The 14,328-nt window shown below is 35.9% G+C and overlaps 1 protein-coding gene across 9 annotated transcripts in view; it reads left to right on the top strand.

Annotated features, from left to right (window-relative positions):
• KIAA1109 (KIAA1109 ortholog) overlaps positions 1-14,328 on the top strand; it is a 116,779-nt gene that overhangs the window by 26,957 nt on the left and 75,494 nt on the right. For all 9 annotated transcript variants that reach the window (XM_026847371.1, XM_026847367.1, XM_026847368.1 and 6 more), the window contains exons 15-22: positions 368-465; positions 1,569-1,747; positions 1,887-1,993; positions 3,881-4,089; positions 7,084-7,311; positions 7,830-7,967; positions 11,110-11,286; positions 13,641-13,769. In XM_026847371.1, coding sequence (XP_026703172.1) covers positions 368-465; positions 1,569-1,747; positions 1,887-1,993; positions 3,881-4,089; positions 7,084-7,311; positions 7,830-7,967; positions 11,110-11,286; positions 13,641-13,769 — 1,265 coding nt within the window. The remainder of the gene's footprint in view (positions 1-367; positions 466-1,568; positions 1,748-1,886; positions 1,994-3,880; positions 4,090-7,083; positions 7,312-7,829; positions 7,968-11,109; positions 11,287-13,640; positions 13,770-14,328) is intronic.

The raw sequence follows: 14,328 nt of genomic DNA, 5'->3' as shown, positions 1-14,328 counted from the left end.
CTACTTCATCAGAAGCCTGAGGAACTTTTCAATGTGTGTTTTCTTGTCCAAAAACTGGTCTGTGAAGCAATGAAGCAAGGCATAAGATATTACAGTTGTTTTTATTGCCTGCTTGCAATTTCATTGTGGGAAGTACAGTGCCTTTCTATAAAGGACAAGCTGTAGGGAGTAAATACTTTCAGAATACATATGTATCCTGTACAGTGTATTTTAAATACACAGCAGTTAAAAAGATAGTTTTCTATGTCATGGGTTCTTTTATACCTTTTCATTATTTTTACTTCTATGTTTGATAATTTGTCTAAAAACAAAATAGGGAGTAATTTTGATGGAATTTTTTTTGTTTGTTTTTCCTCTTCTCTCACAGTTTATCTAGCAGCTTGTGGAGAAACACTGAACATTGTTTTCTCTCTGCCTTTCACTGACTTTGTTCCAACCACATGCAATACTAGATTGTCTTTAAGGGTAAGTTCTTCCCTTGCCCTTTTTGTCTTTGAAATGTGAGCTGGTTCCCCTACCTTCTTCAGTCAGGAAATTTTGAATAAACTTTCCTGAAAGAAAAATACTCTCTTTCACTTCTGTCTCATAGGATTTTTGTTTTAAGTAACCTAGAGGTAAATGGTTTCTGTTGCTTATATGAAGCATCCAATCACAGGCTGGTTTTATATATACATATATATATATATATATATATATATATATATATATATATACACATATATACACACACACAAATAAAAATATGTTTAAAAAACATATATACATATGCTTCATACATATATACACACATTTAGTATGTATCTTTACTATTGTACGTAGACTGTGTGTGTCTGTATGTATTTTATCACTTCGAAGTCTGTTCCTGTTTATTTAGAAAATGTTAAAATCTAATGTATTTTCAAAGAGAAAAATCAAATAATGGAATGGGTAACCCCAATCCATTTTGGAAAGCCATTTTTCAGAGTTTCTGGAAGAAAATAAAATAAGAATTTCTGTAGAATAAGTAATGATGATAAAGTGTTTTTAACAGATGCAGCTAATTCTTTGAAAGACTGTACTTCTTGTCTTCCCTAAAATAGAAGCAATATACTGCTAGTAAAAATAAAAAACTAGTCGATGGTGATGGTGGTAATTTTGTGTAATCCAGTAGCAAAGAAAGCAACGTTTTATGTAATTTCTTTTTTTTAGAAATGTGGTTTAGTTCAGGTGTAGGGTAGCCTTGGGCCAGTCACTTAACTTTTGCAGTATAGCTTGAACAGCAAAAGATGAGGAATCGCTAAAAGCCATGCCCCTGTGTTTTACAGATTGCTATTCTGTGTTGTTATGTGCAAGTTACTGGACTTGTAACTGTTGAGAACTAACTGCTCTTGGGATTGTACGGAGCTCTTGGGATTGTACTAGAAATGGTTGGGAGCTGTGGTCAGCAATCACATGTGAAAATTTAAATTTCTTACCTCACTTTGCCTGTAAAGTGAAGATAATGGTGCATATGAGCATGCAGATAGCATGAGCGTTATGCATAAAGCAAATGTAAATTAACTTTTCTGTTACTAATGTTTGATTTTTAGGGAGAAGATGTTGATCTTCATTTGTATCTACCGGATTGTCATCCTAGTAAATATTCCCTTTTTATGTTGGTGAAAGATTGTCAGCCTAATAAAATAAGTCCTGAATCTTGTATTTCTGCTGAATGTCAAAGTGGTCAGAAAACCGGCAAACCCAAATGGAGGAACATTACTCAAGAAGAGTGAGTTTTATTGTGATATATATTTATGCATTTGTATTGACTCATTGTATTTACATACTTTGTGATGAAAGCAAACTCGTATGTTCATGGAACATATTTAATGAAACAACTGTACTTGTGTCATGTTTCTTTCTGAAAGGGCTGGATGGGTTGAATGCTGGACAGTCCCAAGTGTTGTGTTTACAATTGACTACTCATGGCACCCGATTTATCCTCAGAAGGCAGATGAGCAGTTAAAACAATCCTGTAAGTGTCATTACCTTTTTCTTGTTAGCGTGTTTCATTTCAGGAACTGCTGTGACTTTGTTGAATCGAACTGCTTAAATTTGCAGAAATGAATTTTGAACTGCAGTTATATGTCACGTGGGAAAATGCTAGTCTTTAGAATGCACCAGGTATGATTTCAGCACTGACAACATCTTGTGATGCAGAATTTCAGAACATGTCACAGTTCCCTGTATACAAAGAGGATACTGTCTGTAGTTCACTTCTTATCCATAACAAAGTGGATCTCTTAAATGGGTTGCTGCATAACATAAAATATCATTTGGTGTATTAAATACAAAGTACAATATCTCTGGCAGTATCATGTTCCTTAGCCTTTCTAAGCTTTTTTTCTTTTGGATGTTGTGATGATGTCTTACGATTTATTGAGAAATGTTTAAATACACTATATATGAGAGATACAGCAACATAGTCTTACCTTTATGAATATGAAACTTGAGATTCCATGGTAGCTAGCACTGTTGAAGTGAACCATGGCCATCAGATATGAGGGAGGTATGCAGGAAGTTATGGGGTTGCATAAAAATCTTTCAGGTTTAGCTGCTAGAAGCAGAACTGATGAAGGAGAGGTATTAGAAGAACAATGAGGACTAATTTGAATGGGCAGTCAGCAGGTGTTAGCAGACATGCTAGATAGCGTTTTTAAGGGTTTGAGTTCCAACAATTCAAATCTAAACTCAGAATTTAGAGGATGAAGCAGAAAAAGTAAGATTCATCTTGCAGATGTTCATTAAGTACTCTTGTGAGATTGTAAGCTCGTGTCAAATGTGCATACTTCAAATTTGAAAAGTTTTACTTATAATTGTTAGAATTGAACCTGCATTTGAAAGTTTGTACATATATAGGTAATCTCATCTGCATGGTCCTTCAGTGATTAATCCAGCACAGTCCAGCTCACTTCTAATCTGTAATGCTGATAGGACATGTCTGTTACAGTAGCAGCATCTGTGTTTTGTTCTGAGTCGCTAGAACTCTTTAAGTCTCCAAGAAACGCATACGTTGTGTTACAAGAGATGCAGCTTCCAAAAAAGTGGTCATCTCACTGTGGCATTTAGCCGATTTATAACACATAACATAATGCAAGCACTGTAGACAATAATGGTAAGTTAAAGCCTTGAAGGTTTTCTGGCTACAGGTGTGTATTCGCTGTAGTTCTGTATGTGCCGGTTCTTCCAGTTAAATTGGCACCTGAAATCTTACTCCATCTGGAGCATCAATTTTATATGGTTTTCCCATAGAGTTCTTTACATCCCAGCAATCACTTTACATCCCCAAAGCACTGTCAGTTATCACTTACTTCTCATCACTGCTCCTCACTTGAAAAAGACAAAGCTTTTTCTTCTTCCTACCACAAAATAGAAAGAAGGAGTAGGAAATAAGATTTGAATTTCCAAACTTGTTTGTGACTAGTATAATTGAGTTGTTTGAGAGGAAATTTTGGCCTGCAGAGCCACTGGTTCAGAATAGGTTTTTAATATAACTTTTGCAATTTTCCTGTTTATTCACTTTTGTTTATTCTTCAGTAGCTGTGTGGTTGTGGGAAATCTGCTACACTGAAATGAAAGCATGTTTTTATTTAACTTGAAAGGCAAGATAAATAAATGGAGTTTTTTGGGGGGACTTGAAGGATTGTTTTTCTCTTGCATAATTAGACTAAAATATTCTATATTTTCCTGTCTTCTCATAGTTACTAGATATGAGAAACCAGTTCTGTAGCATAATATAAAGTGTGAATTAGAAAGCTGATAAAAGTTGTATATTTAATACACATTTGTCTTTGCAGAATTTTGTCCATCAGAAGCCTAACTTGTAATGATGATCTGTTTTCTTCTTTATTTTGCTCCAAAGTGTCAGAAATGGAAGAAACCATGTTATCTGTGCTAAGGCCATCGCAGAAAACAGCCGACAGTGTGATTTCATCTCCCACAGCATCAACCCGCCTTCCCCTTGACCCTTCAGAGCTGCCCCCAGATAAGCTCCATGTGGAACTGGAACTCTCCCCAGATTCCCAGATAACCCTGTATGGACCCTTACTCAAAGCATTTCTGTCCATAAAGGTAAGTGTAGGAACACAACTCTTAAAATTCATGGATGGCCACATGTAGGAAATGGAAATAATTAATTTGAAATGGAAAATTAGAATTCTGCAGAATATGTGTATTTAGATGAAAACTTCTGGTAAGTTTGGAATGACTTTGGTGATATGGCTTAGCTGGGATGAATTCAATTGGCACAGGCTTATGAGAAGATTTCCTCTCTATATACGCATAGACCCATATCAGCATCATTTTCCTTTCCAGGAATAGTATAGCCACTGGACTTCATGTGCAGAAAGTCTCTTCTTTGACTTTTGCATCCCTAAGAAAAAATGTTTTAAGATTTCGTGATTATGACTAGAGCTTATATTAACAACCACTTGTATGCAAAGATAGCTCAGACCCCATGCTTTCAGTGCATTTTAAGTTCTGCAGAGCGTCCTCATTTGTTTTTGTTTTAATTAGATTCTGTGAAATTTCTGGAGTTAAGAACATGGAGGGGAAGGGGGAGGGACATGAGATTAAGTTTAATTTTAAAAGCTACTTCAACATTGAAGAATTTTTCATCCTTTTCTTGATGTTTACCTATTATGCTTTAAAATGTTTGTGTTGCTTATGTTGTGTTCTCTTCAATGCTGATCTTCAGGGTGGCTAGAAGCAGTTTAATTTTTTCTGGCCTCCCTCACCCTGCCTTGTTGTGACAAGAGCAGAGGGGATTGTCTAGCAGTGAAATTGGATGTTGGTTGGGTTTTGTGGTGGTTGCTTTTGTTTGTGGGTGTGTTTTTGTTTGTTAGCTTTGGGGTTTTTTTAAAGGTCTGGTTTAGCCTACACAGATCTAGGCTAAGGTAATGCTTCTGGAGGCTTTAATTTTGGGTCAGAGGATGAGGAATTTTCTGAGACAGTTGATGAGTATTAGCGGGGGGGGGGAAAAAAAAAAAAAAAAAAATATATTTTCAGTATACCGAAACAGTAGTTTTTATTAATTTATATAAGGTATTGCACATAAGCATTGAATAGCAGAAAATACTAAGTTTTTGTACAGTATAGGACTTATAAAAATGCTCATTGTCTTTTTGTTACCACTAAAGTACATAGGTTTAAAATTAGGCCAGTATTGCATCTTGAAGACTTAATTTCTTTTGATATTGAGGAAGTGCACCCATCTTTCAATTGTTGAGCTCCTCTTCTGGAGCCCATAAATTCATGAGATGGTTCTGTCTTTTCAAGCAAAGCAGCACTTCTTCCCCTTTGCCTCTGGAGGTATATGTAAACAGTGCTATGCTAGGTCCCTTGATTCTGTCATGAATTACTTTTTTTAGGTGCAGATTTCTCAGAGTACATCTAACTTTAATCATATAAATCTCAAGACAAAATTTAGATGAATAGCTCATTTCTAAAAATACACATTTATTCTTTTTGTGGCTGTGTTTACCTCTTTTTGTCCAGCTGTGCTGGCAGAATCTCTTAATAGATTTCTACGACTTTTATTTATGCTTGTTTTCCTGACTGGTGGTTGAATATCAGTTTGTTTTCACTGATCTTTTTTAATACACACAGGATAGATTCCTGGACATGCGTTGTTCATGCAGTTTTGCGAAGCTTTCTATTCTTGGAGATAGTTTTTTGGTGTAGTGCACTGTGTTTCTTACTGAAGGGCTTACTGGTGGGGAATGAATGATTTATAGGCCCTTGCATCTCCAGCAGAATGTACCAGGAGTAAGTTACTGGAGATTGTAGCACCCTCTGCTGGGTCTGCCTGACAAAAATGTTTCAAGATCTATATTGTAGCATCGACCTTTATCTTTTCCTCTTGTTAAAAAGCAAAGCAGATTAACTTTGCTTAACTTCTGAGGATTTTTGGTTTAGGTGCAGAGCAGTGCTTAATTCATACGTGTTAACCCCAAAAATACTTCAGAGACTCGGTACAAGATGCTAAAATTATATGTCCACAGGAGTTCTTTCAAGGCTGATAATGAGCCCTGCCTTTTCTGCAGACGTTTTTCAAGGACATGGGTACCTTGCGGTTGCATGCTACTTTTTTTTGTTATTGTTGTACGCTTCCTCTTTGCTTGCCTGCAATGCAGACTTGTGCTTAGAAAAGAGCAAAGAAGTTTTGGAAAGCAAATGAGGCACAGAAAAGGGAAGGAGGGGAGCAAGAAACATTGTAAGATTCAAATCTGTTTCAGTTTAATCTTGAGTCTAGTACTCATTTGTCTACCTCTCACAAATCATCAGTGGAGTTTGTGATAGTTGGAACATTTCTGTCAACATGATCAGCCAAGGGACTGAATTACTTTCTAAGAATGAATGAGGGTTCAGTGTTTGTGCCTGTGTTGTAACCTCTTTGGTCAGAAGGGATTTTGCTCCACAGGATGCTTAGTCCCCAACACTTCCCACATACTGAATTAACAAGAAAATAGAGCCTTCATCATTCAGAAATTTCTTTTCTTTTTTCTTTCTCTTTTTTTTTTTTAAATTAGTGATGGATTTTTCGTTTCCCGGTAGAATTTGGTAAAGTTACTTTGGTCTGAGATAATTGAGGAGGATTGTCTTAGAAACAAGGTGGGGTTTGGACCCAAGGGGAGAAATGTTTATGAACTAATATTTTAGAAACATGTTTAAGACTGAAATATGCTGATAACAAGATTCAGAAGGTTGGATGGGAGTGACTTCCTGCAGGATGTGTTGTGATCTTACTCTGTTATCTATCTTTAAAAGTACAAATTGTTTAAAATGTCAGTACTTCAGAGTAGTTATTTGTATTGCAGGCATCTAGAATACTGGTGCTTTGACAACTACTAAGAGCCACTTCTCTTCCTGCAAAGTACATGGCCTATATTTGCTCACTTAATGTGTCCATTTTTCAGAAAATAAAAGTATATATGTTTCTTCAGCTATAGGTTGTACCTATACCACTTATTTTAGGGAGGGCTAACGTACAGGAAAAGGTTGGATTTGTGTTTCCTTACATTGCCTATTTGTTTTCTGTATGGTCATGAAAATTCTTTTTCCTAGGAAAATTATTTTGGAGAAGATGACATGTACACTGATTTTGAAGAAGTTATTTCAAGCCCTGTTTTGTCACTGTCAACATCTTCAAGCTCTGGATGGACAGCTGTTGGAGTGGAGAATGACAGAAAAGAAAATGAAAGTTCAGTCAAGCCGGTTCACCCTCTTACTTTACGCCCATGGGATATCACTGTGCTCGTTAATTTGTACAAAGTGCATGGGCGATTACCAGTGGTAAGTACATTGGAATATTTTGCTTTGTGTAATTTTTTTTTTTTTTTTTTTTTTTTGGTTGAACATTAAGTTAGGGTGGGGCTTACCAAAGTGTGTGTATAGTCTCTACTGAAATTGCAGCTATTGAAACCAATTTGAGACATGATTTATTCTGCTCATCTGGGAGGCAGAACTAGATAATTTTTTAAATACGATTTAATTCAATGAACTTGATTTGTGTGATAATATTTTTGATTGACCATTATGATTTCTCTGCTAATTAGCAAAACTGTCTTCTAATGGTGCATTTTGCTCAAGTAAGAATGCATATAAAAAATTGGATTCACTCAAAAGGGTTTGAGTTGTTGTTTATATAATTGTCAAAAGGTTCTTGAAGTTGCACAGGCAATTCTGTTTGAGTATCCACTTGGAGGAAGATTAACATACTTCCTGCTCACAGGTTTGCTCCTAGTCTTACAATTTCAACCATGCTGTGTATTTTCAGTTTCTGAAACAGATGTGTTTAATTTTGATTTCAGCATTGCAGTCCAGATGGTCCTGAGTGCCCTACAGCTTTCTTGGAAAGGTTGTGTTTTGAGATGAAGAAAGGATTTAGAGAAACAATGCTTCAACTTGTGCTGTCTCCAGTGAATTTGTTTCTGAATGACAACTATCAGGTAGTAAGCTGTTTTTTAATGTGTTTGCACGGGTGTGATTTGTATTGTGGAAGCTGCGATGATCTTAAAATTGAATTATTTTGTGTTAGGAACTTTGCTGTTATACACATACAAAGTTTATTAAGTTTGTGAATTATAAGAGGTATTAAAGAAAAATATGATGCATATATTTAAAAATCTTTATTTTTGTCTAGTTTGCATATTAGTCAAATGCACAAAAGATTGTATTTTCTTAATTTTGCTTAAAATCTTTCTGGAGAAAGTTCTCTAGGAAATTGAGTAATATTTAGACTGGTCTTGGAACCATTGAGTGATCTCTGGTTTGCAGAGGAGGGGTTGTCTGGTTTGTGTGGTTGGGGGTTTTTTGTGTGCTTTTTAAAGAATTTGGGTTTAAAAGATTCTGTAAATACTGATAGATGTAAATTTTGTGCAGTGGCTGGGTATGTTTCACTTTTTTAAGCATATAGTTTTAAAACTACATGTGTTAGTAAATAGAATAACTACATCTTTCACTAAATCACTCACCTGGATTGGTATTTTATAGTCAAGGTATTGTTATGACCTATAGTCTTCCTTCCTGTCGTGAGGAAGTCATGAGACATACTTCAGAAAATACTTAATGAGACACTAAGTGGTGTTTGTGGCTTGTCAGCCATCCTGTAGTACTTTGATTTTAGTGAACTTTCAAAAATTGCCCATATGGAAGAATTCCTCTCAGTGAGGAGTTTAGATGGAAATTTAACACAAGAAGTTTTCCTGATTCAGTGCAGGTTAGTGAATAGTTGGAGTTTGTATTTTGGTTATGCACATATTAGTTGCATTAAAAGCACTATGATACCTAGACTGTGCCTTACAGATTGTAGTGGTATGTTCATCTTATGTACATTCCAGTGTTTGATAACTGGAATACTGTATAGAGATGAAGATGTAACTCACCTTATTTTTTTTTACTCTTATGTCAGTAAGCTAATGGAAGGAGTGGGCTGATGCTAGTTTAGTCTTTCCAAATTTGTATTGTGCCACAAGCACAAAAGTACCTTGCGTATAACCACTAACTGTAGACTGACTAGTAGATGAAGGAATTGGAGGAAATAATGGACTTTTTTGATGGTGAAAAGTTAAATGACATTTTAGGAGGTTCCACATTAGCCCTGATGTTTTTGAGATCTTATTCCATACATTAGTAAAGAAGAAATCCCTGATGAGAATGTAGAATCTAAACATACTGGGTTTTGGTGGCAACACTGCAATTGTCTTTAGCCACGATCTGAAGAAAGCGATTGTGTGAAGTTGTGGGATTTGCAGATGCATAATCTGTATGGGATTAATAGAGCTGTCTTTTGAGAGAGCTGCAGCAATTGGATGTATTGACAGCATGGTGGCAGACAAAATTTCGGTTTCCTTACAGTTTTTGTCAGGAGCTAAGTATCCAGATGTAAGGCTTGTTTTTCCATTAAATGAAGTAGTCAGAAGGTGCAGTTGAAGCTGATGACAATTACAGCTTGAGCATACAAACCTTTATGTAATGAAAAATGGCATCCTATGAATTACCAGTTATCCAAATCTGATGGAAGGTTTTTGTAGATTATTTTTTGGGTTGTTCTTTGTTTATCATATGAGGAATCCAGTCATTTGAATAGCTCCTTATTTAAGAATACAGTCTATTTGTGGACTGACTGAGACCCTTAAACGTTGTTCAGATCTGTAACTTAATTATTGTATTACAATTCATATGTACAAGGAAGCAGAAATCAGATTGCAGGCAAAACCTTTTTTTTTTTTTTTTATTAAATGATTTAATTTCATAGTCCTGAGACTTACTGCATGACTTTTTTTCAGTATTCTTACTGTTTAGACTTAGTGACGTTGTGGTTACATATTTTGCCTTAGGTTTTATATGTTCTTTTTGGTTGGATTTATTTTAATTCGGAAACATTAACTCACACAAAGACTTCTGCCTGGGAATTTTGGCTGGTTGAAATGATAAACATGCAGGGTGACATGTTTTTAAAAATATTATGAAGAAAGTTTCGAGCAGTTATGTGTGTTGCTATTATCTAGTGTTTGACTTTGTATTAGTTCTTGCCCCTTAATGTTGGATACATTAATATTTTGGATTTTTTTTTAAAAAATACATACATTTGACCCTTTATTCATATTATGTATCACAAAAATGCTGTTTGATACTTCCCAGTTCAACCTTAAAGAAGTTCGTAGTACTAATGTATATAGAACAGGAATTGTCCCTCTACCTAGCTTGGCAAGTATCATTGCTTCATTTTTTTCATTCCTATTGTTTTGAAATAGCTTCTGAGACAAGACATAGGTCACCAGTGATATCAAAAGAGTATGGCATGTTTCTTCTTCGTTAAGTAACTCCAAAAGGTTTGCTGACAGTGGAAAACAAACCAGGCAAGATAACAAGTTGAAAAACTCAGTGAAAGAGAAGTTTTGCTGTTGACTCACTGGTTTTAATCCACAGCTTACTGCCATGCGGTCACAAGCTTCTAGAGTATGCCTATGTTCTTTTTATCTTTTCAGTTTCTTCTCTGGCTGGTAGAGTAATTTTTTGAAAAGTATTACGTGCAAATTCTCATATCTGCAAACAAATAGCTTCGCTTTATGTAGCCAAGCAATACTTAAATGAAAAGTGTAATTTAGAGGACAGCATCTGGTGTTTATTTGGTGTTTTTTTAATTTAAGATTTATTTTTTATTAATAATGTGTCAGCTTTCTTATAGTAGGAAACCTACGTAAGTAATTTCTTTTAACCTCTTGATCACTTCCATTGTTAAACCTGCTCTTCCATTCTTTGTTTATATTTTATTGCAGTAATATTTAACAGATGGTGTCTAGATGTCACTGTGTGGAGTTCACCAAGGGAAGGTTGTTGATGATGGTTGCTTGGAAATTAAAAGAAATTTGAGTTAGATAAACTTCCCTCTCCCCCCGTAAGATTTGCATATATGTTGTTGCATGGGTAATGCTGAGAAGTCTTGGGACTGTCTAGCTGCATAAAAATCAACTAGATTTAAGAGGTGAAGATTAATGCATAATGAAGTATTTCAGGCTACACAGTTTTTGCACTTTCTGTTGATGTTTCCTTTGCAAATACTAGCTTTAACTTACTTGTCCTTAACAGCGACCTGCAGTGGATGAAGTTCTTCGAGAGGGTCACATCAGCCTGTCGGGTCTGCAGTTGCGTGCTCATGCAATGTTTTCAGCAGAAGGTCTGCCTCTTGGAAGTGATACTTTAGAATATGCATGGCTGATAGATGTACAGGCTGGAAGTCTTACAGCCAAAGTTACAGCACCACAGGTACCATCTAGAAACTATTTGTTTTGAAGTATTATCTTTCTTGTAAAACTGACATAGCATAGATTTTTGGAAAGGACGTGATCTCAGCTGAATTTGGATACATCTGTGCCTTAAGTAAACAGTTTTATAGTTTGAAAATCTAATCATTCTATAAATGGGTAGGAGATGCTAAATGAGCTGAATCTGATATTCCTCTTAAATCTAGGTGTAACAGGGCGGCTAATATTATATGAGAAATTGAAAGGATATTGGTAAGAGAGCACAAACAAATCCATAGTGAATATTGTCACTACACGTAAACCACAAGTATGTTACATCTATGTATATTAATGTACTTGAATACTGATTAGAAAGGCAACCACAGTATCTACGTGCACTGTAAGTGATTTAATTACAGAGTAAATAATACTTCTCTGTAAATGGAGAGGGTGTTTTGGGATGCCTTCAGCCATAAACTAAATGATGTGATTGAAGAGGAGAAAGGAAAATCTATTCAAAAGGTTTAAGTAGGAGATGGTTTAGTTGTCTGTGCCTTCCTCTGAGGTTACTTTTGTTTTGTGATGCTGATGTCTGGAGATACAGGTTCGTTGTCCTTGCCGGTTAACTCTCTGGGAAAGACACATGAAGTACTGAGTTGTGATTGTGATCTGAAAGGCAATTTGATATCCCTCAGATGTAAGGTTCTTGCAGATACGGAGGCATTTGCATGAAGGGATGCTGCCAGCAATAAGGATACCAAGTTGAGCATCTGGCAAGAATTCAGCTTGCAGATAAAGTTCTGGCTTTCCAAAGGAAATGATGGACAAAGCCATGTTTTAAAGTAGGAGACAAATGTGATAATTTGTGGGAGTGCAGTAAGGGCAGGCCCCAGCAGGAGAGTAGCTGGTAACTCAATTATGCTGCTCACTACATAAATTCTGATGCTTGGTCCCACTGGAACATAGTTTGATTTCACAGTATTGGATCTTCTTAGGTCAGTCTTAGCACTAACTTGTTTTAGTTTTGCCATTTATGTTACTTTTATTTTTCCAGATATAATAATGGCTCCAAGTCTACAGTTGGCAGATCACTGATTCATTTCTGGGGTGGGCTGCCAGACCTTTAAAAAGGGTTGCTTTGTCACTGTATTCTGAAACATGAGAAAAGTACATAAATTCTATTACTAGTTAGTTTGGTTTATTTATCTTTAAATTTTTTAAAGACACTTCTACGTCCCCTCTTATTCCTCTAAAAATTGGCATTATTTTCTAGGATTAAACATGTATTTCATTAGGAGATGACTTCAGCAAATAAAACCAAATAAGGCATACAAATACAATCTAAAGAATAGATTTCAGATGAATTTCCATGCTACACATGCAGATTTTTATGGCAGCATTTCCCAAAATGCTACCACTGATTTAGACAAGCTATAGTATTTACTCCACTGCTTTATGCTTCAAGATTAAGCCTAGTTGATTGAAAGAACTCTAAGGTTAGAGAATATTTTTTAAATACTTGATGCAACTTAAGGATTTCCATCCTCTACAAAGCCATCATCAATTGTATGCTTCATACAGGATTTTTTATTTTCTTTTTAGTCGTCAGCACTGCTCTGGAGCAGAACTTGAATTTGCTGTTTCAGGATCGTTCGCTTTTTTCCTTCCACAGTGTGATGTATTGCAAGAATTTGTGAAGGGGCAGCAATAAAGGGAGGAGGAGAGATTTTGTGCAGGACAGTTATAGCTGTATTAAATTCAATTTAAATTACTGCTGATTTTAAGTGCCCATTCCTTTGGCCAGCAAAAAGAAACCCCATTCCCTTCTCATAATAGACAGACAGTCATGAATCATTTCCTTTATGAATGAACTAACTATATAAAAGAGTTAAATCAATGATAGACTGATTACTAGGTCTAGCTAGATTCAGCAGTGTTCTGTTCAGTCAGTTTCTTCTTATGCTTTCTGGATGTAATTTCATTACTTACAGGGAAGTCTGACAGTTAATTTTGAGGTAAAATCAGGAGACCTCTGTCTTTACAGTGAAGTTCTCAGTTGACTGTAATAGCAAAAGCCTTTTCCTTATATTTAGAAATAATGTAGAAAATTGTTTAATGTCACAGTGTTTTCTGTGGAAAAACTATAGACGCTTCCATGTTGTCTCATGCACAAAACCAAAAATCAGTTTTGAGTGACAACAAATAGACTATGTGAAAGCAAGGTAATGCAGCCAGAATGTTATGGTGGTGTCTTTTTGCTTCTTTTTACTCCTGCTCAGCTCCCACCTTTGGTGATGTTCTTTCGGTACTCTGTGAAATACCAGAAGTTAATTTTGTGTACTTACTATTAGACAATGTGTTGTCCTGTGCTTACAGCTTGCGTGTCTTCTGGAGTGGGGGCAGACCTTCATATTTCACGTGGTGTGCCGGGAGTTTGAACTGGAAAGGCCAAAATCTGTAATAATATGCCAGCATGGAATTGATCGTCGATTTTGTGACTCTAAGGTAACCTTTCATTTGTCTTAATTGCTTGCTATATTTGCACAGGTTCTTTGGAACAGCTTAGAAATCCAGCCTTAAAGATACCAAGACACATGAAGTATATAGTCAGATTGGATGTTACCTTTGATAAAGTATAGCTAATGATGTTTTACAAAGAAAAGCAATTCTCTCTGGGTTTTCCTGTGGATATGCACAATGTTGTTGTGCTCTATGAATTCTTTTGAGAAACGGTGACTGCAGAAGTCATGCCTAGTTTCTTATCTGTACCGTGACAGTTAAGAGCCAAGGGGCATACTCCAGTGCCCTTTAAGAGCCAAAGGTCATACTTGCCCTTGTGCTCCTAGCACACTTCCATGGTACTTTTCATCCCCTGTCCTCTGTTGATGAAACAATGCTTTGGTGGGAGACTTAAGCTGACAGTTTAGAGCTTCCATCCATATTTTCTTTTAAATTTTTCTTTTAAACACGGAACTCTTACCTAACCATTATGCCATTGTGGATTCTGCTTTTGGTGCTTGTCTGTTAGAATCTATGTGCACATTCACTTGAAGAACAAAGGAGG

Source organism: Athene cunicularia (assembly GCF_003259725.1).
Source record: "Athene cunicularia isolate RWA chromosome 4 unlocalized genomic scaffold, athCun1 chr4_part2, whole genome shotgun sequence".
In the NCBI taxonomy this organism is placed as follows: domain Eukaryota; kingdom Metazoa; phylum Chordata; class Aves; order Strigiformes; family Strigidae; genus Athene; species Athene cunicularia.
This window is presented reverse-complemented; position numbering and strand designations above follow the sequence as displayed.